We start from the raw sequence: 27,955 nt of genomic DNA on the forward strand, positions 1-27,955 counted from the left end.
TGAGAAAGTTCTCTTTTCCTCATCCTAACTCTCGCAGGCATCTTTCCTCTTCGGATTAATCCTTCCCTTTCTGGCTTTCTAACACTGATCACCACCCACCTGGCATCACGGTCATTTGTGTGGGTGGATATGCCACCTCTGCTAGATTAGGAACTCCCAAGGCAAAAGCCACATGTCTAGAACAATACCCCCTATGAAGTAAGTGCACAGTGATGGCAGTGAAATGGAATTGTTCAATTTTTCTTTGTTCTTCTTGTTTGACAGGATGAGTTTGGACATTCTATAAATGATTATTCAATATCTCCTGATGGGCAGTTTATTCTCTTAGAATACAACTATGTGAAGGTAAAAGAAATGCTTTCTTACTGTAACATTTAAATAATCCAAGAGTATGCTATGTTATAACCAATTTCAAGTGTATGGATACTTAAAATTAACATCTAAGTAATGTAATGGGCACTAAAACTCATTAATTCAGAATCAGAGTCATTCTCATTCTTAAAGACAAGTCCAATATTTTAAAAGAAATTCATTTTTAGTGCTTTCAAATACTAAAAAGCACAGTTAATATTGTATTGTACTTATATATACTAATAACATAAGTCAATAAAAATTTTTCCTTATACACATATTTAAAAGTAAGTTTACATGTCTGATTTGTACACCTAATGGCAGAACCCTTTATTTCCTTTGTCACAGCTTTATGTGTAGTAAGATCCTCTATAAATATGTGTTTTTAAAAGAGTTAAAGTTGGGCATGGTGGCATGCACCTGTAGTCCCCTACTTAGAAGGGGAAGCTGAAGCAGGAGGATTGCTTGAGCCCACGAGTTGGAAGCTACAGTTAGCTATACTGTGCCACTGCATTACAGTCTAGGAGACAGAGTGAGATCCCGTCTAAAAAAAAAAAAAAAGAAAAAGAAAGAATTAAACTTTCCATCCTCCAGAAAAGATTCCACAAGATGGCCCAGACCGTCTCCTAACCTTCGGCCCCACCATATGCAAACTATTCTAAGGAGGAGAGCCTCACCACAGATCATAAAGATTCCACCATGAGCACTCAGCTTCCCCCAGTCACCCAGCCCCACTCCACATCCTAACACGTTCAGGAAAGGTTACAGCTTAATCATACATCCTCTTCATGTTTAGGATGGATGTGGATTGCCATAACTTTAATGGCAGCTTTTTGGTTACTCATGGATTTGACAACAGTTGTTCAAGTATAGGAAGTTTTGAGACATATAGTGAAGATTAAAAATTTGTAGAGATACCCTGTATTGCAAGCAAAATACAAAGCTGGGGATTCCCACCCTTGACCTTTCTTTTCCAGGATAAATTATATTGAGGACACACCAACACTCACACACCAACTCTGCTGTGCTCAGGCCAAGCAAACCATTCCCTACTGCATTGACCATCTCAGGATGGTGACTCTCAATCATAACATTTACCCTGGATTTGCTGGGCGGGGCTCCCTTTCCTGGACATGAAGACTCTATGTTCAGTTAAACTTAACTGTAAGTGAATCAGAATCTTGTACCAACTTTAACACATCTGTTGCCAATTAATGGATTATTGTTTGTTTAATGAAGTGCTTCTTATTACTATCTATAGAATACATCACTTAATCTACTTGAGAAACTTTTAAAACTTCCCAGTGTCCAGGTTCAATCCCCAGATCAGTAAACAGAAGTTTCTGGGGTAATGCCAGAATCAGTACTTTTTTCTTTTTTTGAGACAAGGTCTCGTTCTGTCACTCAGGCTAGAGTGCAGTGGTGTGATCATGGATCACTGTAGCCTCAACATTTTGGGCTTGACTAATCCTCCTACCTCAGCCTCCTGAGTAACTCAGACTACAGTTGTGCACCACCATGCCCTGCTGTGCCCTGCTAATTTTCAATTTTTTTTTTTTTTTAGAGATAGGGTCTCACTATGTTCCCTAGGCTGGTCTCAAACTCCTGTCCTCAAACGATTCTCCCACCTCAGTTTCCCCAAGTGCTAGGATTACAGGCATGAGCCACTGTGCCTGGTGAGCATCAGTATATTTTCAACTGTCATAGGTGATTGTAATGGCAACCAGGGTTGAGAACCACTGAATAACAGTTGTCCATGTTAAAGACTAACATATGAAGGTAAGGTAGAAAGAGAAAGATAATTCCAGCTCATCTTACTATATAGCCCAGTTCAGCAAAAGCCATTTGATGGGCACTAATGCGTGTATTCCCCTGGTGACCCTTAGTTGGCCAGCCAGGGTTGGAGATTTGTATTTGTTGTGTCACTGGAATTTACCCGTGTATTTAACTGGCTTTTGCTTTTTACACTCTGTCCCCTTCCCCCTGCCATCTGTACTTCAAACAGTATCCAAAGTACTACTTTTAAATTCTAAATTAGTTTATGCCACACCTATGCCACTTACAGTGGCTTCCCATCACACTCAAAATAAAACACCAGCTCTAACCCTGGCATCCTGAGTCCTGTGTGATTGAACACAGTCTGCCTGACTGAACACATCTACCCGCTTCTCCTGCACTCTGCATGCTTGGCCAGTGCTTCTCGCCTCACCTTCACCTGAGGAACACTTGAGGAGCTTTTGAAAAAACATATCTGTGGCCTACCCTAAAGCAACTAAATCAGCATAGCTGTGGGCCTCTGGAGATTCCACGGTGCTGAGTTGAGAACCTGTAAGTGCACAGCTCTTTCTTTTTCTCAAGCATCACCCTCATTCCCATCTAAGGGCCAAAGCACTTGCTATTGCTTCCTCATGGAAGCTTCTCCATCATCTTATGCTTCTCTCTCTTTATTAACTCAGGTCCATATTTGTTGGGTCACTTTGTCAAACATTGCCCGCTGCCACGCTCTTCCAGCCACACCCCACTAATCAGTCTCTGTCACGTTAACTCATTTTAGTTTCATCACAACATTTTGTGATATTTTGTCATTGATTTATTTGCTTATTTGTTGCCTGCCTTATTTCGTGCCATTTTCCCTGTGATTTATTCACTGCCACACCTCTGTGCCTAGGACAGGGCCCCGTAGCAGTTGCTGAAGATCATTGATAAATGAATACATGTTTTATTGCAAAGTGCTAAATGATAAAGCTATTGAAAGTAGGGATCTATATCTTCAACATTTTTTCCTTTTTTTTTCAAGAGGGTCCAATAGAATTTTCTGTACAGCATATATATTTTGACTAAGTGACTCTTATGAAACGTATCTAGAAAAAATAAAAGTCTAATTTGATTACATTTCCTTGGAGGTCTACCTTTTAGTGTTTTTTAGATCCTACTATGTGACTTCTCCATGACTGAGTTAGTGCTATCGCTTCTAAGTTGTGGCTACAAATAAATAAACAAGCAAGTGAGTGAGTGAGTGGATAAGTACCCCCACAGTCTGGTATGAATGCTCTCCTAGCATCTCTGCTCATTACCTAGTGCTCTGAAAATCCTGATAATAGTTGTCATCGATTCCATGTTGACAATGTTCCACAACCCTGCTAAGTGCTTCCCATGAATTCTCATGCATCTGAGATTGTTGCTGGCATTATCCTCATTTGTCTAAAAAGAAAATTGAAGCTTAGAGAGAAGCTTGCTTCACATTACACAGTGAAACCTTGAATCCAGGTTAGAAGACTCCAAAGCTTGTGCTCTTAAATGTGATCTTTTCTATCTTTGCATTCAGCTTCTCTTTGCTATGATGCTCTTTTACTCTTTCCCAGCCACCCTCTGTCACTAACCTCAGCCAAAGAATCTCTTTTCCATAATCCTCTCTGCCTCTCCAAGGCCTAATTTATGATTCCTGCGTCTCCCACCCACCTCCATGATATCTCTTGGCACATCCTATCGTGATTCTTTTATTGTCATTTACTATTGCATATCCTCCATTCCACTATAAGCTCCTCCACGGGAGGGACCCTGTGTTATTCAGTAATGTCTGATAGATGATAGCTGCCAGTGTTTATAGACTAAATAGAATAATGAATCTGTTTCAAAAGATGAAGTGAACATACCGAACATCATGGCTTTTCTTTTACAACCCGTGATGGTTTGTCATGCTCAATAATCTCAGTCCATCTTAATATTTTTAGCTGGTACCACACCTTTTGGCTTTAGTGAATATTTTGCTTGAGGTTGCCCAGAAACAAGCATGGGGTGTGTCAAAATAATCCAGGATTCAGGAAAGGAATGTATGACTAGCAAAAAGTAGAACTTAATAAATATTTGTTGACATGAGAGGATAGGAGGGTGAGAAGTGATAAACAGTGAAGGTTAGGAACTCTGACTTTGTGTCTCAGCTCTGCTGTTATATAGCTGGGTGTCCTTGGGATACCTGTTTCATCCATCTCATCCTCATTGGTACAATTTGAATTTTCCTGTAATTTGGTGTATTTCTTGAACACTCACTATGTGACTTGCACTAGAATAGATTCCAAGCATCCAAAGATAAATAAGATACAATTTCTTACCTCTAGGAGTATGGTAGAGAGGGCAGACATACAGACAAGTACCTTATTTGAAAATATCTTTAATTTATATATGCATCTATATTCAGACATAATTTTTCATAAATGCAAATATGTGATCATATACATTTTTATCTTCGGTCTTATTTTTTCCCTTTTTCACTTGGCTCTCTAAAGTCTAATATATATCTCTACATATTTTTATATTTTTCTTCTTGTTCATATAACTCTATGAAAATATATAGGATGTTTTTAGTTATTGCTTGGTCTATAAAAATAAAATCCTATACTTTTTTGTAAATTGCATTTCTCACTCAATGATACCATGTGAAACTCCTTCCAAGTCATCTGGTTAGCTCTGATTCATTTTTTAAAAATTAATATCACTTTATTTTTCAGAACAGCTTTAGGTTTATAGAAAATAAGCAGAGAGTTCCCACATACTCCCTTATCCTCCCTCCCCCACTTGCCCCTATTATTAATGTCTTGCATGAGTGTGGTCCATTTGTTACAACTGATGAGCCAATATTAATATATCATTATCAATTTAAGTCCATAGTTTACATTAGGCTTGACTCTTTGTGGGTTTTGACAAACATATGTCATGTATCTACCATTATAGTGGTGGATTCTGACAAACCTATGGCTCTTAACAAACGTATAATGACATGTATCACCATTATAGTATCATACAGATGACTTTGACTATGCTAAAAATCACCTGTGATTCCCCTATTCATCTCTTCCTTCCCCCAGACTCCAAGCAACCACTAATTTCTTTACTCTCTCCATAGTTTTACCTTTTCCAGAAACTCATATTGTTGGAATCGTACAATATGTAACCTTTCCATGTTGGCTTATTTCACTTAGCAATATGTGTTTGAGACTCCTCCATGTCTTTTTGTGGCTTAATAGCTCATTCTTCTTATCTCTAAATGAGGTTCCATTGTATGGATCTACTACAGCTTGTTTATTCACTCACCTGTTGAATGACATCTTAGTTGCCTCCCAGTTTTGGCAATTATAAATAAAGCTGCTATAAACATTTGTGTGTAGATTTTTGTGTGGGCATAAATTCTCAACTCATTTGAATAAATAACTAGGAGTTTGCTGGTAAAGGTATTTTGCCTTGGACTTTTCTCTATGTAAAGCTTCTTATATCTGCATTCAATTTGTTTATTAAATATAAGACTATTCAGAATTTTTCTCACTTTTGAGAAATTATTTTTTAAGAAATTTTTTCTTTATCTCTAATTTTTAAAATGTATTGGCAAAAAAATGTTTATAATAGTCTCTTATGATCTTTTAATGTCTGTGGAGTCTGTTGTAATGTCCCATTTTTCCTTCCTGATACCAGTCATTTGTGCTGTTTTACCCCTAAGTTTTACCACATTTGCAATTTTACTAGTCTTCTCAATGACTTGAGTTTTGGCTTTGTTGATTTTTTCTATTGTTTGTTTTCTACTTTATCAATGCTTTTACCTTTATTATTTCATTTCTTCTAATTACTTTGGATTTAGTTTGATTTCCTTTTTTTAAAAAATTTTATTTCCCTATGCTTCTGCAGTCACTGAAAGTTTGACTTTCATCTCTAGCTTTTTGAGATGGTTGTTAAAATATTGATGATACATGTATTTTAATTTTAATATGTCTTGCCAGGGGGCTTTCAAAAAATTTATAACACTTTACATTTCATCATCAGCGTATGAAGTTAAACATTTCTTCACATCACCATCAGCAATAGCATCATGTATCTTTGAAATCTTTTGCTGATAAGATAGGTGAAAAGTGAAAATTTACATTTTTCTAAGTAGGCAATCTTAGCATACTATGGTGAGTGCTAGGGATAATGTTTGTACAAAATGACATTTTTGGTGCACTGTGGTACTGGGAAGGCTCCTTGGAGGAGGTGGTGCCAGAGCTAGGTTGTAGATGAACTCCAGAGGAGTTTGTATGAGATGATCTCCAGGATACTTTTGAGTCCCAAAATTCTCAGAAGAAATGATAAGATATGAAAACATGTGAGAATTATACAATCATATATTGCCAAATCTATCGTTTTGGTCTCCTATAGTGAGTGGCCAAATTATCAAGAATCACAGAAGCCTGAAATGTCTGTTTTCTTTCATAGCAATGGAGGCATTCCTACACAGCTTCATATGACATTTATGATTTAAATAAAAGGTCAGTGACTTCCCAATAAAATCTATTAGGCTTTTCTACTGTCATATTTTTAAGGAAACCCCAATGTGAGTTATTCTTTTTGGTAATGTTTCCTTTCATCTTCTTTCCAGGCAGCTGATTACAGAAGAGAGGATTCCAAACAACACACAGTGGGTCACATGGTCACCAGTGGGTCATAAATTGGTTAGTGAGTCTCTCCAGTTGTCAGAAAAATATTGGCTAAATTTTTCATAGGCAGAAGTTACTAACCCTGATACAAAGCAGTCATCTTAGGAAGTCAATACTTCACTCTAGAATATAGTGTTATTGCCCAAGATAATATTTTACTAGCTTAACAAAATAAATATAATTCCTGAAAGTATCCATTGGGAATATTTATTCACGGGAAAATGCATATTGAACTCTTAAGTTCTAGTTATCTATTGTACTTAGATATTTTCTGAGTCACACCTGCTTTCTGCTAGTTCTGTGTTCTTCTGTGTTACTATAGATATACCTTTAGGTTCTATAGTGCTAGGAGAATGTCAGAAGTCCAAAAGAATCTTAACAAGAGGATCTAATGTTTGTCTGCAGTTGAACTTCTCTCTTCCAGAATGCAACTGCCTTCCCTCTACTCACTCTCCCAATAAAGAAATATACAAGCATATATCATCCTGTAGAAGTGGTCAGCCTTCTCGGTCTTCGCATATACTTTAGCATTCAAATAGTGATGGTTGTGTGCTTCTTATTTTTAACACATTATTAATAGTTTTAGGATTATTTTGGGTTTATAGGCTGTATACTTGTAATTTAAGAAAGAGAGGGAAGGAGTAAATGACTCTTCCTGTTTGAATGGAATATTTGACTATGGTAATCCTTACATTTGCAATAGATAAGTGTTTCTAAAACTCCAGGATAAAAATATAACATGTTATTATAGATATCAATGCTTGTTTTTTTCCTTCTAGGCATATGTTTGGAACAATGACATTTATGTTAAAATTGAACCAAATTTACCAAGTCACAGAATCACATCGACTGGGAAAGAAGATATGATATATAATGGAATAACTGACTGGGTTTATGAAGGTAGAAACTTTAAAGCTTTTTCAAATCAGAAAATCTATAAGCTTTTAAAATAGTTAAGTGTTTCTTTTGCAATGGGAAAATTTAAATGAGATTCAAAATAAGTTGCATTGTTTAAAACGGCATCAAACTTCTCTTAGAACTCACAGCACCAGGTGTCTCCTAGACCAAGAACTTAACTATTCCTAGCACTCCTCTGTCCTGACAATACTCCTTTTGTCTCTGGTTTATTGATACAAAGGGCTTTTCTGTGTAGATAGACCTTTTCTGCCTTTACTGGAACATAAAAGCCTCCAGAATAACATCAGATATTTCGCTAACTAGGCCTATCTAACCCAGAAGTTACTAAGGAAAGCTAAATAATCCCATCACATTGAGAAGATGATAAAATAATATCTACAGGTTGGAGAGAAAATGCCTATTTCATAGAGGATTTGTATTTATTTGAACTTGGACAAATTATGATTTCCTGTTTTTAAGAATGAAAAAGCAATTAGAAAGGCTTAGGAAAAAGTGACTAATAAAACTAAAAAAGTTAAAAAGGAATATTCTCCCTTTCAGGATACAGAGTTGTAGAAACTATTAGGAACACATTTTAGAAACTTAGAAAATATTAGAAAAACATTTTTTATGTCTGTATTTGCCAAGATAAAAGGCATTCTGGGGCTGTTCCAAACTGTTCACAAGGTTCCCTCATACTTATTAGAAAGACTCATCTATATTTCATCGTAATATTTTTTTCTTCTTTGTAGTTTAAAAAAATAGTTTTTCTTCATGACTTAATTGTAGTTCTTACCAAGTCCAAGTCAAGTTTGACTCATTATAACAGCAACAACAAATCACACTGAAAGAAAGATAAATTTTCATGTCCTAGAAATAAGTCCTTGACTAAAACTTACAGTGAAATTTACTAACACTAGCTACTTAGAGATTCTTTAACCCTTGGACAGCACAAACCAGTCTCCAGGATCATTGACAAGAGTGGCCTCTTTCCAAAGCTCTGACCCTCCCTCAGAAACAGCTGGCCCTGTGGAAGATAAGAGGGCAGCTAACACTTTCATTCTTTCTAAAGTAGATGATCGCTGGAGGGAGACTTTTGCATGTTCATGACGAGGCCATTCTCATGCAGAACAGCTTCACAGTTCCAACTTGGGCCTCTCTAATAGCTTCAGTTCCTAGAAGGAAATTACGATATTGTCAACACAGAAAAACATGTCCTGCATTCCAAATAACCACTAATTCAAGACAAAGATCACTACCTGCTACTTACACTTACAAGTAATTCTAAAAACCAAAATCTTGGTCTGATTATATTGATTTTATGTAACTGCAGCTGTGTTATAGACCGCAGTCAATGGGTAAAAGTTACAAAGAACGATAAGTCAACTCAGTATGAACAAGTTCTTAGTATAATAGCAACCATGACTTGGAGTCATAAGGGCTGGGTTCTAGTTCTTGTCTCAGGCAATTCACTGGATCACTCCATGCCTCAGTTTCCTTCTCTGTGCAATGAGCTATGAATCATCACTCAGAGATCTTTGTGGAGACTAAGTGTGATATGTTTTGTAAATTCTAAATTGCTACATAAGCGTGTATAGATCAATGATACAGATATGAGACAGTCAAAGGAAGAATAGGCTGCTTTACCCGGTAGTAGGTTTTCTGTTACTGGAAATACTAAAATAGAGGCAGGAAAGGGCAATATAGCACGGAGATGAAAAGCATGAGTCAAAGGAGATTTTGGTTGATTTTTGATTCTACCAATTCTTAGCCATGTGATCCTAGACAAATTTCTGATCCTCTTCAAGCTTGTCTCACTTTATCAATACAGTGGGTTATTGTGAGCCTTATGTCAATTGCTTATCAATACCTGGTGCATAGTTAGCACTCATTGAATGTTAGCTGCTCATCACAATAATTATTATTACATTTATTACAGTAATTATTTTTGCTATTATTCTTGTTGTTGAAAAAAAGCATTTGGAAATAACTTGTAAGGAAGTATCAGGCATCTGAAAACTGATTAGAATGCATGATTTTCCAACCCTAAGATTCTAGTTTCTATGCTTTTGCTTTTACATTTACACTTACATGAGACTTGTGGAATATATAGGAGTCTCCACTCAGTCTACTTAACTCCTCCCTTCCCGGTTGGTAAAGGAGTTTTCAACATATTAAGAGCCAGTGATTAAATGTCCCATGTGTAGATGCCATAATAATCATAGGGACGAGCTATCTTTCCCAGAGATTGAGAAGAAGCCCAACAATGTACTGGAAAGCAAGATCCTGTCGTTTATTTGCCTCCCTCTTTGATCCTCTTCTCTTACCCATCATGTATAAGACCTTCTTCTCTTATACACCAGAGCAGTGTGTTAATCTAAGGGAGTTTTCAGTTTCTGGGCTGGGCAAGGAGATGTTTCTCAGTAGGGGTCTCAATGGAGCTCCTTGCCGTTCTAAATCCATCCTTCCCACACCTTGTTTGTGCCAAGAGTAGTAAACTCTGGGCACCATATTGGTTTGATAGCCTGGAGCTACACACCACCCACCAGTACCCTGCGGGCTCAGTACAAACTGAGCCCAGTTGGGGAGAGTATGCTGGCATGTTGACTGTTTGAAAATTAGAAAGGAGAATCAGCCTCCTGTGTGAAATTTACTTTTAGTATGTTTTGAGGCATAAATTTAGAGGATTATAAGATAAAGAAAAAAATGTAGAGCTTATATTAAATATTGCATGCTAAAATATTCTAAAATGGTCCAACGGGTTACTTATTTTTACAATCCAGATATATCCTTGAAGATTTTATTTTTATTCATTTGTATTACTCTGATTTTGGAAGCCCAGCAAATGCAAAGTGGTTCATTAGTTGAACTCTACTGTAATTACTAAAGCTAATGAGAACAATATTTTGAATGCCAAAGCCAATTTATCAGCTACTTCTTGTAACAGAACAATTTATGTCTTTTTTCAGAGGAAGTCTTCAGTGCCTACTCTGCTCTGTGGTGGTCTCCAAACGGCACTTTTTTAGCATATGCCCAATTTAACGACACAGAAGTCCCACTTATTGAATACTCCTTCTACTCTGATGAGTCACTGCAGTACCCAAAGACTGTACAGGTTCCATATCCAAAGGTCTGTGCTCCCGTTCGTACAGTGGTTCCATGATTTGATGGGAAGAGAATGGTTTCATTTAATCCCTTCCTGCTAATGAAAATATTGTCAGTCTCTCTTCAACAGCTTGCTGTGATTACTCTTGCTGAAGTCAACAGCATCTGGCAATTTTAAAGTATTTTTATTATCCCAGGAAAGAGTGTGATTTAAGGTTTTGTAATTTCTCCAAAAACTTTGAGGAATGACAAGCAGAAAAAATGGGGAAAATGCTTTTGAAAGAGATAAGGGGAATGAAAATGTTTGAATGGAGGAAAAGAGAGGCTATAATTGAATCAGAAGCTCATCTCATTTGTAGAAGTTGGATTGTGCCCTAGACGAAGTTGCAAAGCTCGGTTATATATCAGATTGTATTACTAATTAACGGGATACATGACTAGTTTTAGTGGTTCTATTATAGATTTGGCACTAATGTAAATTTTTCATGTCCTACATTTGGAATAATAGTGTCACGTCTTGGTTTTCAAAGCTGTTCTCCCCCTCAGGGTTGCGTGTTTACTAAAATTGAAGAGCCTTGTTAAGCAGTGTAAGCCAGGGAAGATGGAGTTTAGAAGGGAACCAGGGATTCTTCACTAGTACCGTAATAATAATGGCTACAGTATTGTCTGCCGGAAAATCTAATAGTAAAGTGTTTTTTCTGTAAGAAATTTGGAAAAGGGGATTTTTATTTTTACCAACTCACTCAATTTGCTTTATGAAGAGCTGCCATTTTAGGAAGACAGAGGAAGTTAAAAGAAAAAAAAAGATCAGAGACTAAATATGGAGATGTGTTTTCAGTGGAATGTTATTTTTTGATGAGCGAAACTGGCACACACAAAAAAACTCCATGAAGTGTTCTCACTAAAAATATCATATTATTTCTAACTAATCTGTCAATCGAAGATCTATGTGTATATTTAAAAAGGTTTTATAGGTTTCAGTCATAATATTGATTGTAAAGCTCCATCATAGTGAACCTGAATTTAGAGTGGAAATGATGGCTTCCTAATTGACATCGTTGGCTCAGGTAAACTGATTTTTCTGGTGGATGGTGTCTTTGGCAGAACCCAAGGTGTTCTTCATACTGACAGGCGTCAAAGACTTTTGGTCTCAGGGAGACAGGGTATATTTGCAAATAATAGAGTTGATTTTAAGAGGTTTATCTTTGCTTTCTCAAAGTGATAAATTATAAAGGTATAAGCATTCATTATTTAAACAGAAGTGCTTTGGACCTTCCGGTTTTATATATATACTCGGTGTGTGTGTGTGTATTGTGTGTGTATATATATATATACACGTATTCTGTTTCTGCCTGACCATGAAAAGGTTGCATTTCATGACTCTCCCTTATGTTCATTTTATTTATATTAAATTGTTGGAATGTGTCTGATTGTGATAATTTTATGGCCATAATGCAGACATTTTGTGCTGTTTTAAAATGTGTGCAATGATGTTACTTTTTTTTTTTTTTGTCAATACCAATTCTGTGATTGTTTTTTCCTAGGCAGGAGCTGTGAATCCAACTGTAAAGTTCTTTGTTGTAAATACAGACTCTCTCAGCTCAGCCACCAATGCAACTTCCATACAAATCACTGCGCCTGCTTCTATGTTGATAGGGTAAGACTCTTGTCCTGAATGCTTGGCTTGTAAACAGTTTTACACTTTCTAGGGAGAACTTTTCAAAAGTGAATGGCAGAGTGGATCACAGCTGTGTCATGCCCACTGACAGTCATTCATTCTTCCCTTCAGCGACTCTTTCTTGAGCATCTTCACGTCTTCAGGCTGGGCACAACTCTAGAGATGAGGATGACGATGGACAGAGCAGCCGGTCCCTGGTGTCATGTAGCCTACATTCAAATTGAGGGAGACAGACAAAAACCAGATAAACAAAGAACAGTGTAAAATGCCAGTAGTGATAAATGTGGTGAAGAAAACCTGAGCAGAGCAAAACGGATGGGGCTGATGAGGGAGGGTCAGGGAAGCCTCATGGATAAAATGACCTGTGGCAGTGATGTGAAGAGCAGGAGGGCTCCATCCCCACCGATAGCAGGGGGCAGAGGAAGAGCAAGTGCAGAGGAGATGTGCTTGGGGTGTTGGAGGAACCGCGAGGAGGCTGGGGTGACTGGAGCCTTTTCAGTGAACAAGAGAGTGGAGCGGACAAGGTCAGGTCCCACAGAGCCTCGTAAGGCCTAGAGAAAATACAGGAAATCTGTGGGTTAAGTTTAGGGAGCTCCAAGGTCATTTTGTGCTCCAAGACTTCACTTGCTGGAATCATGTCAGTGGTTTGAAATTCCACCAGGGAGCACCTTCAGCCCCTTGTTTATTTTCCTGTAAAGGAACCAATGTACTGGGTACAATTTATGGCTGGCTGATAGCTCCATATTCACTCATTTCTGTTATTTATTTGGTCTTGTTGCTGTTTTTTTTTTGTTGTTGTTGTTGTTGTTGTTGTTTTTGAGACGGAGTCTCGCTCTGTTGCCCAGGCTGGAGTGTAGTGGTGCCATCTCGGCTCACTGCAAGCTCCGCCTCCCGGGTTCAAGCCATTCTCCTGCCTCAGCCTCCTGAGTACACCTGGGATTATAGGTATGTGCCTGGCTCATTTCTGTATTTTTAGTAGAGACGAGGTTTCACCACGTTGGTCAGGCTGGTCTTGAACTCCTGACCTCATGATCCACCTGCCTTGACCTCCCAAAGTGCTGGGATTACAGGCGAGAGCCACCGTGCCCGGCCTGTTGCTGTTTTTAAATAACAACTAGCATACATTGAGTACTCACCATGTGCCAGACACAGGGATTATCACATGCTTTATCTTAGGACTCTTCAAAGTCACTCTGTCTTTCCAACAACTATCATCGTGTGCCTGTTCACAGATAAGAAAATGAGGCCTACAGATTAAGAAAATGACGAAGTAGGAATCTGTATTCAAACCTGACTTTCTGGCTTGAAAGAACAAGCTATCAGACACTGCTTCGTGTCTCTCTCTGGGTGATTACGGCTGGTGCCCTAAGATTCCCGAAGGCACCGTCACAGCAGGGTGGAAGCATCCATTTTCTCTGGGGTTGCATTAACTACATCAGGAAGGCTGTGGGCTGTGCTCTGTGGTTAGTAATGCATTATTTTGGTTAGAAATATCTATAGTAACCCATTCATTTGGGGGAAAATCAATTAGTAAGTTTTTAAAAAATTTTCTGGGTTTGTCCAATGGAGTAAAATTTTACCCAAAGGTTTCACAGTTTGCCTTTTGGTTCCATCCAGTCACCTCTTTAATCATCATTGATGGGCAGCCTCTGTTTCTACTGCCAAATGTCCATAGAAAGCCTGTGCCCTTGTAGCGCTTATCATCAGTAGATGATAGAAAACATTCAGATAAATGCCCCCAGGAGTGATAGGAGACGTATGAGCAATAGAATGGAGGCATTCTGAGGAGAAGAACATGGGCTTTTCATGACCCCAGGACCAAAGAATGCCCCCTGGAGAATGTGCCGATTGAGCAGGCTGGCTTCCAGCAGGGCGCAGTGAGGAGGAAGGACACTGAGGTGGAAAAAACAGCATGGAAAAGTCAGGGCTTCCCAGGAGAAGACCAGTAGAGCCTGGTGTTGCCTTTTGGTCTGTCACCAATATCTGCCTGTAGGGAGGATGAGCCATGAGCACCTGCTCTGAAAAAGATTCCATCTGGAAGGGGCTTTAGACCTTATCAATGGTTTACAAACTTTTTAAGGACCTGGAACCCTTTGTTCAAGTGAGATATAATACAGAAGTGTATGGCCAGAAAGCAAATGGGAGATTGCTTCTCAGTTTTGGCAGGCCTAGTCCTTGTCCTCCCTCCTTCGCCCAACAGTCCTGGGAGCTTAGATAGAATCTGGAGTGGTTCCAGGACACAGTCACAACACCATTGTGAGGCACAGGTGAGAGAACTTCCCACTTTACCGAGAGAGGTAAAGTCATTTGCTCAAGGTCACACAGCAAATGAGTGTGGAAGCTGGGAAAAGGACCGAGGCCTATGCCTGCTGGACCAAAATATTTGAATAATTTAGTTAAAAATGTATTGAGTCCTTCTCATGGGCTGGGACTGTGCTCAGTGCTCTGCTCTTGCTGTCTCATTTATTCTCCAAAGAGACGAAGTCTTTCCCACTTAGAGATCCCTTTCCAAGGCACAGCTGTGTGAAGTGCTGGGCTCAAGAAACAAGCAATTCTCAGGACGGATTTTTGGCCTTATGTGAATTCGTCAATAAGTTCTTGTTCTCAGTAGTTCTTTAAGTCACACTTAAGCCTCACTATGGAGATTTTGTGTGGAATGTATATTACCAGAGAATATTGTTTTTTGGAAATGCCACAGGAACGTGTTTTTTAGGGAATTTAAAATATAGCTCTGGTCTCCGTTAACACTGGTAAGGTTGTGGTTTTTCTAGAACTAGACTCTAGATGCTCTCTGGAAAAAATGTGCTAGTACATGATGATGCACCGTTTTCTGGCCTCATGCAAAGATCCAGCAGGGCCAAGTAAATCCAGGTGAGTTATGCCTCTTATAACCTGCCCAGCCTGTTACCCGGTGATTTACTAGTTCCTGGAGTGGAAAGCCTGGCCAGGATCAGTGCCTCTCCTCCTTTCTCTGCCCATGTTTCCCTCATTAGTTTTCCTGTTAGGCCGTATGTCTTCACCACAGAGCCTGCAGCAAGTGATATCCACAGGAGTATGAGGCTGGTTTGTGATTTTGTTAGGAATTAGCAGAAATGGGTGGAAGCCCTGCTTCTCTGATAACAAGTGAGAAGGGCAGACAGGCTGCGTTTCCAACAACCAAGGCCTGAACTTGAACCAGGGTGAGTCTCCCTGCTACCTGCATTGATTTAGTGCTAAAGTTTAGATTTGCTATGCTTTAGATTTGTTATGCTGCTAATTTGTGTTCATTGTTCATAATGAGAACTGGAAAGCTCAAAAAGTTGAAGGAAAACAGCACATAATGTAAAATCATAAATCTCCTAACTTTTATCTAGAGCAGTACATTCATTGTTGACTGAAGTAAGACAGGTTCTATGCGGTAGAGGCCAATCTTACAATCCAGTGTGTAGCAGGGTGCCTGCGACATAGCACATGCCCAACCAATATTTGTAGAATAATAGATAAGCAGAGGATGGATGGATGGGTGGATGGATGAATGGATGAGTAAGTTATCTAGGTGACTGTGTGTGTGTATAATAGTGGTTCACGCTGCCAGCACCATGGATAGACTTCAAAATGACCTTGCATAGAAATCCCTCCTTTTTATCTCCTCTCTGCAAAATGTTGTGACCTGAATCTAGACGATTGGAGAGGGCATGTTCTACTGCGGTAACCCCACCCAACATCTGTTGAATGGCTCTCGGGCTCATCACACGCAGCTCATGACATACCCCGTCCCTTCTCTCTCTGCTCCTGAATGACACAATAGATATAAAGTCTTGCTATGCCTTCTCTGAACTGTTATGACCCTGGCCTATAAAGCTGCAACATCAAAGCCTCAGATTGTCACACAGGAGAAAAAGAAACTGGAAGCTAGTGACACCTGCAAGAGGCACATTAGGACTGGCATGCTACGAATGTGCGGGTGTACGGGTGCTGCAGCACTCAGATCTGCTTCATCTCATCCCACCCATTCCTCTCTTGAGGGATTTGTCAGCGAACCTGGGAGGGTTGGCATCCCCATCAGAGCAGAGGGTGGCATGGAGCCTGCGGCCAGCACTGGCAGTACGCCCGCTTCTTCGGGTGATTCACTGAATTAATCATTCCACGGTCGCAGTTGCTCTTGGTAGCATTTTTCCCTCCAGTATTATTTCCAGTTGGTAATAAATTCCTTATTTTAAGTATCCTTAATGCACCAAAAGAAACATTTACACAAATTAAGGGAATTAATAGTACCTAACAGACATTTATTAAATGCCTACTGTTTGCAAAGAATTATGCTGGGACAGGTGGTCACTTTACAAGGGGATTCTCTGTTGTGTGATTTTTAACAAGTCTTTCTCAGTGCATTCACATATAATTTGCCTTATAGAATTTAGTTTACACACAGCTCTCTAGGAATAGATTTCTTTAAGTGAGGAACTTTATGCTGAAAAGAAGCAAGAAGGTGAAGCTAGCTAGCAACATTTCCCAAATGGATGGGTGGAGGTTTCATAGAGGGAACGAGTATGAACAGGGAATCTGAAGCCAACAGCTTGAATTGAATCCCGGCTCCAACACTTCCCAGTTGGGTGATAGTGGGGAAGTTCCTTAAATCCTCTGCTGTTATATTTCCTTGTCTGCAGACAATGAACTGCAATACTCACCTTATAGGGTGGTCATGAGCTTATGTCAAGCACTTAGAACTGTTCCTGGCACATAGTAGACTCCACAGGGGTGTGGACTCATTATTTTACATCCAAAAATTACTCCATCATTTTAGTATTAAAATCAACCGTATTCCCGTTGGACTAATCCAGCTGCAGAAGGTAGAAGAGCTTGCTGGCTCATATGTCTAACCTTGGTAAGTTGTCCAGGCTCTGAGGAAGGCCTGGACTGCAGGGGCGGTCCCTCTTCCACCCCACCAAAATCATTACATAAGAAAACTACTCAATACTGGCCTGTTTTTGCAGAATAAAAGCAGCATGCAGTGTGCAAACATAGATGATAATACTGCTGGCTGGATTTTTCTGGTTTTAAGTGGGACTTAAACTTTTCAGTAAAAAGGACAATTGAGCCATTGGCTTTATTTATTTATTTATCTATTTATTTTGAGACCGGGTCTTGCTGTGTCGCCCAGGCTGGGGTGCAATGGCATGATCTCAGCTCAATGCAACCTCTGTCTCCCAGGTTCAATTAGTTCTCCTGCCTCAGCCTCCTGAGTGGCTGTGATTACAGATGCGCCCTACCACGCCTGACTAATTTTTGTATTTTTAGTAGACACAGGGGATCACCATGTTGGCCAGGCTAGTCTCGAACTCCTGACCTCAAATGATCCACCTGCGTTGGCCTCCCTAAGTGCTGCTGTTACAGGCATGAGTCACTACCCCCGGCAGGTTTTTTTTTTTTTTTTTTAAATGATTCTTTGACATCTCAGACTGGCATAATCTTGGCTCAGGGCTGCCACTGAAGAAAAGTATGTTTATAAGAAAATTCAAAAATTCCTGTCTGCGCCAGGGGTGAACTGCCTTGCTGAGCATGCACAGGGTGCAGAGTACACCTGGGGTCATGGAGAGTAACCCAGGCCATGCAGGGTCCAGGACCATGAACCTTTGATCTGAAAATGGGCAGGGAGGATGATTGATGCACGTGAGTTTCCTGGCTGACTTCCCAAATTCCATTACTCAATGTTTTCAAATGGGGAAAAGTTGCTTTTATATTGCTGATTTCTGAACGTGACATTTAACTTATGACTTTTAGTAGATAAAACTATTTAGTACTGGGTGATCCACTAATTATTGTTAAAAGTTTTTTCCCCCCATCACCTAACACTTCGCTTAACCAGAACACTTTAAAAAAAGAAGAATATTTCTGGAGCCTAAATTCCTCATCTATGCCCATGGAATTTTCAGATGTTGTATATATAACGGTGGAGAGGCTTTTCCCACCTAGAGGGAGGTACATCAGTTTCATCAGATTGTCCAAAGGGTTTTTGGCCTGAAAAGATAAGAACTACTGATATGGGACAGGGGTTAGCACACCAGGGTTTATGGGCCAAATGCAGTCCACTGCCTATTTCTCTGTGGTCCACAAGTAAAAATGGTTTTTACTTTTTTTTTTTTTATTGAGACAGAGTCTCACTCTTGCCCAGGCTAGAGTGCAATGGCTCGATGTTGGCTCACCACAACCTCTGTCTCCTGGGTTCAAGCAATTCTCCTGCCTCAGCCTCCTGAGTAGCTGAGGTTACAGGTGTGTGCCACCATGCCTGGCTAATTTTTGTATTTTTAGTACAGGCAAGGTTTCGCCATGTTGGCCAGGCTGGCCTTGAACTCCTGACCTCAGGTGATCTGCCCAGGTTTTACATTTTTAAGTGGCTGGGAACAAAAATCAAAAGAGTAATAATATTTCGTGATATGTGAAAATTTAATGAAATTCAAATTTTAGCTTTTCAGTGGAACACTAAATGAACTCATTCATTTAATTATGGTCTCTGGGTGCATTTGTGCTACAAAGGCAGAGTGGAGTAGTGACAGAGAAGATGTGGACCACAAAGCTTAAAATATTCACTCTCTGACTCTTAACTGAAAAACTTTTCCAACCTCTGGTCTAAAAAACTAATTTCAGAAAGCTTCGTTTTCTGTTGTGCTTTTCATACTTCCATTCTCTTTTCACGGATTTATTGCCTGTCTTGGGTAAAGTGTATTCGCCCTTCCGTGTTCTCATTTAGCTCCCCTGCATTGGGCAGACGCAGAAGCATCAGACTGGATGAGATGTCTGTATTCCCCAGCATGGAAAGAGGCGGTTGCACTCGCAGCCCCTGCAGCCTGGCGGTTTGTGATGAGTGCAGTGAGACCTGGGAGAGTGGTGTGGGAGAAGGAGGTTTCCAAGAAGACATCGTGAATGAGGGGACATTTAGGCCAAGACCTAAGGAAGTTAGAGCTTGGCAGCCACTTCAGGCTGAAGAGCAAGACTGAACAAAGAGGGAGCAACTGGGGAACCTCATGGTGTGTTGTGAGAATACTAGCCACCCAGACTCGGTAGTATATAGGTTCTCCAGAAGCAAGAAAACAGACTGAAATGAAAAGGGACCCCTATTTACGGAAATGCGGTGCTCTGCTGCTGAGTGAAGGGGTTCGGTCTTGTTTCAGTACCTGCGGCTTGCAGCAGGGTAGCATGGAAGCCCGTTATCACTAGGCACATTCGCACATTAAGTGTTCCCAGCTGTAAAATGGGGATGATGAAGCTGTGAGGGGCTTAAAGGGCTTTACCCAGCACCTGACCCATCCCAAGTGCCCAGTAAATGTTTGTTGTGTGATTAGGTGTCTGCGAAGGGAGTGGAGATGGGAACTGATCTATGAATTCCGAGGAAGGACAAAGCTATAGTCCTTCAGTATGACAATATGACAGTTCCCACAGGTCAGCAGAGGGCTTTCCTTTCTTCAGTGCTGCATTCCATGGACATATAATTAGTGCCTGTTTTGAGTCAGGCATTCTGCTAGGCCCTGGGGACACCCTGTAAAGAACTTGCAGTCAAGCAAGGAGAAGGGCAGGCCCAGTCTGTAAAGGAGAGAGCAAGTGGATCTTGTGAGAGCATCTGGGATGGGGACGAGATGCGGCCACCAGACCAGGCAGGAAGAGGGGGATGAACACACTCATTTGGAACCCTCTGACAAAAAAGAGCAAAGCTGCAATCAGACACTTGAGAGCAGGGATTTGTGAATAGTCATCCAAAACCACACTGGGGGAGGAGGAGGGAGCAAAAAACATAAAGCATCCATTGCCAATAATGTGAGGGAGGCCAGCAGAAAAGTAAATGATGAATTCCATGCACTTCACTATAAATCAGAAGGTGGTTCCAAAATTTTTTTTTCAGTATGTGTTGGGGAGGATGTACTGCTAGAGATACCTCTGTTTACATAAATTTATGTGAACATACCGCAGGGTTCTTTCATTTCTTTTCAGGGTTCATGGTTTGACTTTTGAGAAATGTCTTTTTACAGTATACTTTGATTTTCAAAGTTTGTGGAGGTGTGAGTCAATTTTTTCCCCTTTGAAAATGAAGTTGAGAAAAGGGTCAGCTGTAGTTTCACCCTAATAGAAAGAATTTTCTGGAGAAGCACGTAAAATGCCAGAAATACTCAAATCTTAGCCAGTGTCCATGGCCTCACTTCCCTCATGACAGCAGAAAGGAGATGCAAAACCACCACCCTTGAGTCCCTGGCACCACCAGCGGCCAAGTTGAGGACTTGATAAATCCTGAGCTCGTGGTTTGAGTCACGCGTGTTAAGCCACTGTAGAATACTGTTGCTGCTTTTCCTGTTGGATATATTTTAATTTTCATCCCAAATTAAATTGCACTTTAAGCTTTAAGAAAAGGTGAAATATTATATTAAATGGTTTCATTAACCATTTATAATTCTACTTCCCATTAAGATTGATTTCTTTTCACTGAATAAAATATCTATTTGTACCAAGGTCTGGCAATAGTCATATTCATTCTCTCGCTCTGTTCTTCCTTTCTTTCTTCCTTCCAGGGATCACTACTTGTGTGATGTGACATGGGCAACACAAGAAAGAATTTCTTTGCAGTGGCTCAGGAGGATTCAGAACTATTCGGTCATGGATATTTGTGATTATGATGAGTCCAGTGGAAGATGGAACTGCTTAGTGGTGAGACTGAATGGGGATGTTCGGCTTCTAAAGCAACATGTGATCAGAGGGTCTGTGCAGTCGGGGAGAGTGAAGGCTGGGACTCAGGAAATGAGGTTTGAGTTTCTCTTCTTTCTGACTCTGTCTGATCCTGAGGTAATAAAATCTTAAATAAAACTCCTAGATAACCTGCCATCCCGGGGTGCTTCTATTTCTCCTACACTGACTAGTCATATGTTTTAGTTATGGATACTATCACTCGGGAAGGGAGAGGGGGTGACTGGCCACAAGATAGAATCTGATGTCAATATTTTAAAAACCAAAGAGGGCCAGCAGCTGCAAGCTCAACAAAGTGTGTTTTAATAAAGATAATATAGGGAATGGGGAATAATTGGCTGAGTGTGTGTGAAACAAAACAAATACATGAGGCCACAAACCCATTACCATACTGTCACTGTCTTTAAGCAGGAAACAGCTTTAGAATGCAAATAAATAACTGCCAGTCTGAGAGGGTGGCAATCCTGAGGCCAACTCTGTTCATCCAACCTTGAGGTGCTGGGAGGCTTCTAGCCAGGAGACCACGAGGTCCAATTAAGATGATGGTCAAAGTTAAAGTCCCTCTGGGAGCCCACAGGCTCGGAGGGGTGGATCCTGGAAGAGGTTTGCTGGCATATGCCAAGGACACCTCCCCAATCCCCCTTATCTAGTCACAGACCCTGTGCCTACACACCTACCCTTCCTACTGCCATCCTGGCTAGGCTCAGGGTATATTCTCACCTCCCAGAACTGGAGCCCCACATAACTTGATTCACTTATTTATTTATGTAACAAACATAGAATTCCTGTTATGTTCCAAGCTCTGTGCTAAGCTATGGATTTTTTTCTAAAGTGAATTAGTTAGCATGCCTGCCCCCAAAAAGTTTCTGTTCTAGTTGGGAATATTATCAAAATAAATAATAAAAACTGCCACTTACAGTATACCAGGCATTGTGGAAGCTGAGGATCAATGTTTGAGGAGCTGGCTCAGGTCACAGGACACAGTCAGAATTCAAACTGCAAAACCCAAGCTCTTTGCTTGCTGCCAGTGAAATCCTCATAATACCAAGGTTGTACCATAAAAAGGGTTCAACCAAGTACCACAGAAGGAATAGAGGGCAAAAGAAGATGATCAGCTCTACTGAGGGCAGGCGGGGTGGGGAAGGAGATGATGTGGGAGAGCTATAGAGTAGCCTGGGATAAGTTGCCATGTGCTGAGCAGATAAGGACAGAAGGCCGTATGAGCAGAGGGCTGTGCAAAGGCATCCAATGTGAATAGCTTGGATGATGCAGGAACTAAGGACTGGGGGAGAGGCATAGTGGGGAGCACTGAGGCTAGAGATATAGGCAAAGGCTAAGGTGCCATTCTGGGAGTTTGGACTTATCTCGTAAGAAATGGGGAGCTGTTTCAAGGTTTTAAACAAAAGAGTATCACAATGGGACAGGCCTATCTATTGCTAACTAATGTAGCAGAGAAGAGTAGCAGGATCTCCAACAAGGAGATTCTGGCAACAGACCCCAGGCAACCTGCTGAGGACATGAACAAAGTCCTTAGCTGTAGAGAAGGACAGTGAAGTCAAAGAACTAGGTGACAGGGGCTGAAGGAGGTGACTATGAGGAGGGCAAGAATCTAGAATGACCCCCGGGTCTCCAGCTTGGGTGAATAGGTGCCACTAACTAGAAGAAGAATGAAGGAGTAGAACAGGTTGGTGGGACAGAGGAAAACAAATGAAATTCTCTTTAGTTCTGTGCATTCTGGATTTAAAGCACCAGCGGAGCTTCCAGAGGGACCCAGGATATAACTTTTGGCAAGAGAGGCAAATGATCTAATGTAAAGACTTGAAAAATACTAACATAAATAGAAATATATGAATGGATATAGTTTTCAATTATTATAAGTACAGTTCTATTTATATTACCACAAATTATGGCTATAGATTTCATCTTATTTCTCTTTGAAACGCTGTCATTGTGTCTTTCCCTTCCTAGGCACGGCAACACATTGAAACGAGTACTACTGGCTGGGTTGGAAGAGTAAGTATTATAAGTTGTGGGGTTTTATGGATGAGTCAGCTACTCAGCTATTTGATATGCAGTTATTCAAAACTAGGGCTCTAAGTGATACGTTATTAATAGCAATATTAGTTAACTTACTTCTCAAAATTTGTAAATGCTCCCTATAAAGATATCTTTTTGTAGAGAATATATAACACACACAGTTGGAAAAAGTAAGGGGACAAGTGAAAAATCAAAATCAGAGCAGACAAAGCGTAACGCACTCCCGGCAAATTGTAGCTCCCAGTGAGTTAAAGGGTAACCATGGCTGAAAGTCGGCCAAGGTGTCCAATGTGGTCGTTGACCTCACATTTGAAGTTATGTGCTTTAAAGACAGAAAACATACGTTCTGTCCCCATTGTGCACAGATGCCTAAGGAGAGGTGACTACAACCAGCAAAAAAATTCAGCAGCAACCACACACTGCCCACTAAGCACCTCTCTTTGGAGGAAATAATACTCGTGGGCTTATGCTTTATTAGGCATCCAGATGCAGAGCTTTGTCCAGGAAAGTGTGGTGACCCTTAGGGACTTGTCATGCTTCTCAGTCCCACTGAGTTATATACTCCTTGTACAGAATTACCACCCAGATTGCGATGACCATGGAATATAATGAGTTGATGAAGGAACTCCATTCATCATGTCGCCTTGCATAGTAGATGAGGAATGAATCTCACTTAATTTTTATGATCACTTCGATTAAGCCCCCTTTAAGAGGGAAATAAAGTGACCCCCAAAATGTAAAGATTTTACACCTCTTGGATCATAGAGGTGAGGTCCCCAGTCCAAGAAGACAACCCCTTCCAGCTGGGCTTGGAGCTCCGGCAGCATTCACACGTCCTTTTTCTTCAGGCATTGATTGGGCAGAGGGGAGAGGTTTGCCAACATGAAAAGTGGTTTCCTCCATGGCAAGAGACACGCTACACTTCCTCACGACTCTTTGAAAAAAATATGTTTTTTCCTCTCTGTATTTAACCAGACAGATGCCACTTTTCACACATTTCTACTAGGCACAACTCCATCCAGGGGAAACAGGGAAATGTATTAAAAAGATAAGGCTGTGAACACAGGTCTAGAGAGGGGAATGTGTTTCAAAGCTCTGTAATGAGAACACCAAGTGTACCGCACGCCTCAGCTTGCTCCATAAATGAATTCGCTTTGAATCACTAAATAGAAGAGGGAAGCAATTTTCTTCCTTCCCAAAATGGGAGCTGATGAGAGAGGAAACATCGAGGGCGAAGTGAACCAACAATTTTAAAAGACCATCTCCTACCTGCTCTCAAATGTAGCTAGGAAATCAAAATCGTAAACCAACATATTCCTTTCAGGCTGGGATAGACTCTCTTCTACTTAAACTGCATTATGTTCTGAGTACTGTATTTTATTGAACTGTAAAAAAACGGAAATTTGTTCTATATTTCTATACAAATATTTTTTGTAAATTGTTGATCATATTTAACAAAATGAAAAGGCTTATAATAAAAATATACGAATTTTTTCCTATGAAATATACAACAGACATTCCTTATAGTATGTAGTCCAGAAATGGTTAAATACTAAGTCTGACTTTCGAAAAGAAATATGTGTAAAAACAGGAAAGAAAAATATCCCCAAATTACAAACCACCCCCAACCTGAAACAATAAAAAATAATATGTCTGTTTCAAGAGAGCACATTTGTGACATTGAGGAAATTTACTGCTCCAAACTGAAAGGTTAATGCTATTTTCCAGGTGCTTGCAACCAGAAGTCATAGTTATCATCCATAGAGAAAAGATGTCTCCAAATCAGCAACAACTTCTATTTATTGTTTTCTACAAGCCTCTTTATATGCATTCTCTCATTTACTGCTCACAAAAATTATCTATGAGTATGGTGTTTTTGTTCACATTTTATAGAAAGAGAATTTTCTTTTTGAGGCACTTTAATTTAATTTTAATTTGGCGTATAAATGGAGCATGGATTTTTCAGCATAGGTATTGGAGAGGACTTTCTAAAACTAAAGTTGGTACTGAGATGAGACCTGTGCTTTAATGTTCTTTTGTTTTCTATTATTTTCTAGTTTAGGCCTTCGGAACCTCATTTTACCTCTGATGGTAATAGCTTCTACAAGATCATCAGCAATGAAGAAGGTTACAGACACATTTGTTATTTTCAAATAAATAAAAAAGTGAGTATTCTTACATAATTTTTATTTCATGTTGACCTCTGGTTTTTTTTTTTTTTTTTTTTTTTTTGGAAACCAATTTGATGTGGAAATCTTTTGGTAAGGCGGATCAATGTGTATAAAAATCAGATTAATTTAAACTCCTCAGTGATGTATTGTGTAATGTGGAACGAGGTGGGGAAACCCAACAAGAAAATCCAAGGTTATTTGAATTCCTGATATAAATGATTTAATCCTCCACTTTGAACAGAGAGAGTGTCGAATCAATCTTTTTTTTTTTTTTCCAAAAAAAAAACAAAACACATTAGAACTGCACATTTATTACAAAAGGAGCCTGGGAAGTCATCGGGATAGAAGCTCTAACCAGCGATTATCTGTGAGTATTGTAACAATTGACAGGGTATAAACCTACTTGTCATAATCGTGCCCTCTTTGCCCAGAAGTAGGAAAAAAATCTCCTACAAATAAAGAGTAGTCTTTTTGGAATGTGTTCAATACTTTTTTTCTTTTTAACATACGGAAGCCTTAATGATTTTCACATATGCTTAGCAGATTTGATACCATGCCACCAGACAGCTCTACCTCTTGCTCTTACCTGCTTTACATTACAAGAGCTGTATCCTCTTTTACTTGAACGTCGTGGAACGCTGAACTAGCAGTCAGGGGCGTATTGTTAAATTTCAACTGGCAGTGATTTTTTGGAAGGCTTGGAAAGGCAATTTTATCTGTCCATGTCCCGTCCTTACTCTCTGCAAAATGAAAAGCTTTGCAGAGGCTGTCAACTGCTATATATGAGTTGGTAGAAAAGGGGGTGTTATTTTTCATTAGAATCTTAGGCCCTTTTATGATTCTTTATTGGTCTAATCGCGGAGGAATTTGGCCGCCGCCCGAAGTAGCTTTTGAAGGCCTTCTTCAGCAGTGGCTCTGCCTCTCAGGAACGTGGGGCTCCTGCTGTCTAGTAGCTTATGTTATAAGACAGAAAATAAAGCAATCGGGATCAATGAGTGGGGTCTCAATTTCAGGTTAACTGTCCAGTCCTATTTTTTGACAGAAGCCTTCTTTTGAATTTTTACTTGTCACTCTAATTAAGGAAGAAATCCCTGGTTTTACATATTTTAGTCTCTTAAGAACAAGACCTTTCCGTGTAGAGATGACGGAGAAAAATGGCTTCTGGGGGGTGAGGGCCGGGGAAGCAATGGCGGAGGGCGGCGGGCACCCGTGCGCGTGCTCGGTGCACACTTAGGCTTGGGGTCTGAGTGTGGTGGATTGCCTCTGACTTCTTATAAAACATAATTAATATATATTTCATTTTTTTCTCTTCCCAGATACTACATTAGTAATGAATATAAAGGAATGCCAGGAGGAAGGAATCTTTATAAGTAAGAGCTTGACTTGAGTCATTTTAGCTGACGAACAATTTCTGAACTCCATTTTTATTTTTTGCCTTGTCCTAACTAATATTAACCTGGTAATGCTATTGAGCACTTTTTATTCCTTCATAAGTCAATCTGCATGTCCACAAAAGAGAATGGCTTTATTCAATGTTTTGCGATATTTCCAAACAATGGGAGGTTTGAGATTACTATTAATTCATGTATTTATTTCAAGTTAAAAAAAAAAAAAAAAAAAAAAGAGTCCTGAAGATTGCGTTGGCATTCTGCTGTCTTTGAAACTAGAATATGGCTTTATTCAGTTCCTTCTTTTCACTTATCTTTTCTTCAAGCACTTAATTTCCATTGTTGGTTTTACAGAATCCAACTTAGTGACTATACAAAAGTGACATGCCTTAGTTGTGAGCTGAATCCGGAAAGGTGTCAGTACTATTCTGTGTCATTCAGTAAAGAGGCGAAGTATTATCAGCTGAGATGTTCCGGTAAGTCTGAGCTCCCTGGGAGGGAGGGCAGTCGCCGCTGTTACTCACTTCCAAGCAGCTCCCTCTGTTCCTTTTGAATCTGAGGAGCTCTTGAAATCACCTAAGTCCCCTTCTCTCCACTCACATTTAAGTAGTGAGCATAAACAATCTTTTCTTCGCCTTATCACTGACAGACTTGCATAGCTTGCTTTAGACCGAACACACACACACACATGCACACACACCCTTGTGTATAACAGAAGCACTTCAGTCTTAAACACATACATATTGTGGGGTTTTAGATGATTATTTTATGCACTCGTCCCTTTCAGTGAGAAAATATATGTGGCTGGTGCATGTCACTCAACATGCTCACTGCTCCATCTTCTGTTGCTGTTGCTATTATTAATTACAAATGAAGAAACCCAGGCAAGGAGTGGCCAAGTGACTTATGCAGGTGGTCACACAGCGAGTTACAGGCACAGCAGGATTCAAAACAGGCCTCTGCCTTCCTAGCACTTCCTTTTAAACAGTATGCCCGGTTACTTCTCAAAATGAGAGAAAGGATCTGGATATTCTGAAAAGAACTGTCCATAGCACAAAAATAAATAAATGTTTTCAAACCAGTTATCTGAGTCTTCCCTCACTAGTATATTTTATTATTATGCTTTTCTTTATGGTTCTTTACTATGACTGTTTTTAGCAATTATTT

At 39.9% G+C, this 27,955-nt stretch overlaps 1 protein-coding gene across 2 annotated transcripts in view; it reads left to right on the forward strand.

Moving 5' to 3' along the window:
- DPP4 (dipeptidyl peptidase 4) overlaps positions 1-27,955 on the forward strand; it is an 84,214-nt gene that overhangs the window by 30,489 nt on the left and 25,770 nt on the right. For both annotated transcript variants that reach the window (XM_050752268.1, XM_050752269.1), the window contains exons 5-16: positions 265-345; positions 6,589-6,641; positions 6,752-6,824; positions 7,589-7,709; positions 10,676-10,836; positions 12,356-12,468; positions 21,021-21,156; positions 23,161-23,205; positions 25,287-25,394; positions 25,700-25,767; positions 26,717-26,770; positions 27,143-27,264. In XM_050752268.1, the coding sequence (XP_050608225.1) occupies positions 265-345; positions 6,589-6,641; positions 6,752-6,824; positions 7,589-7,709; positions 10,676-10,836; positions 12,356-12,468; positions 21,021-21,156; positions 23,161-23,205; positions 25,287-25,394; positions 25,700-25,767; positions 26,717-26,770; positions 27,143-27,264 (1,135 nt within the window). The remainder of the gene's footprint in view (positions 1-264; positions 346-6,588; positions 6,642-6,751; positions 6,825-7,588; positions 7,710-10,675; positions 10,837-12,355; positions 12,469-21,020; positions 21,157-23,160; positions 23,206-25,286; positions 25,395-25,699; positions 25,768-26,716; positions 26,771-27,142; positions 27,265-27,955) is intronic.

Source organism: Macaca thibetana, chromosome 12 (genome assembly GCF_024542745.1).
Source record: "Macaca thibetana thibetana isolate TM-01 chromosome 12, ASM2454274v1, whole genome shotgun sequence".
Lineage (NCBI taxonomy): Eukaryota > Metazoa > Chordata > Mammalia > Primates > Cercopithecidae > Macaca > Macaca thibetana.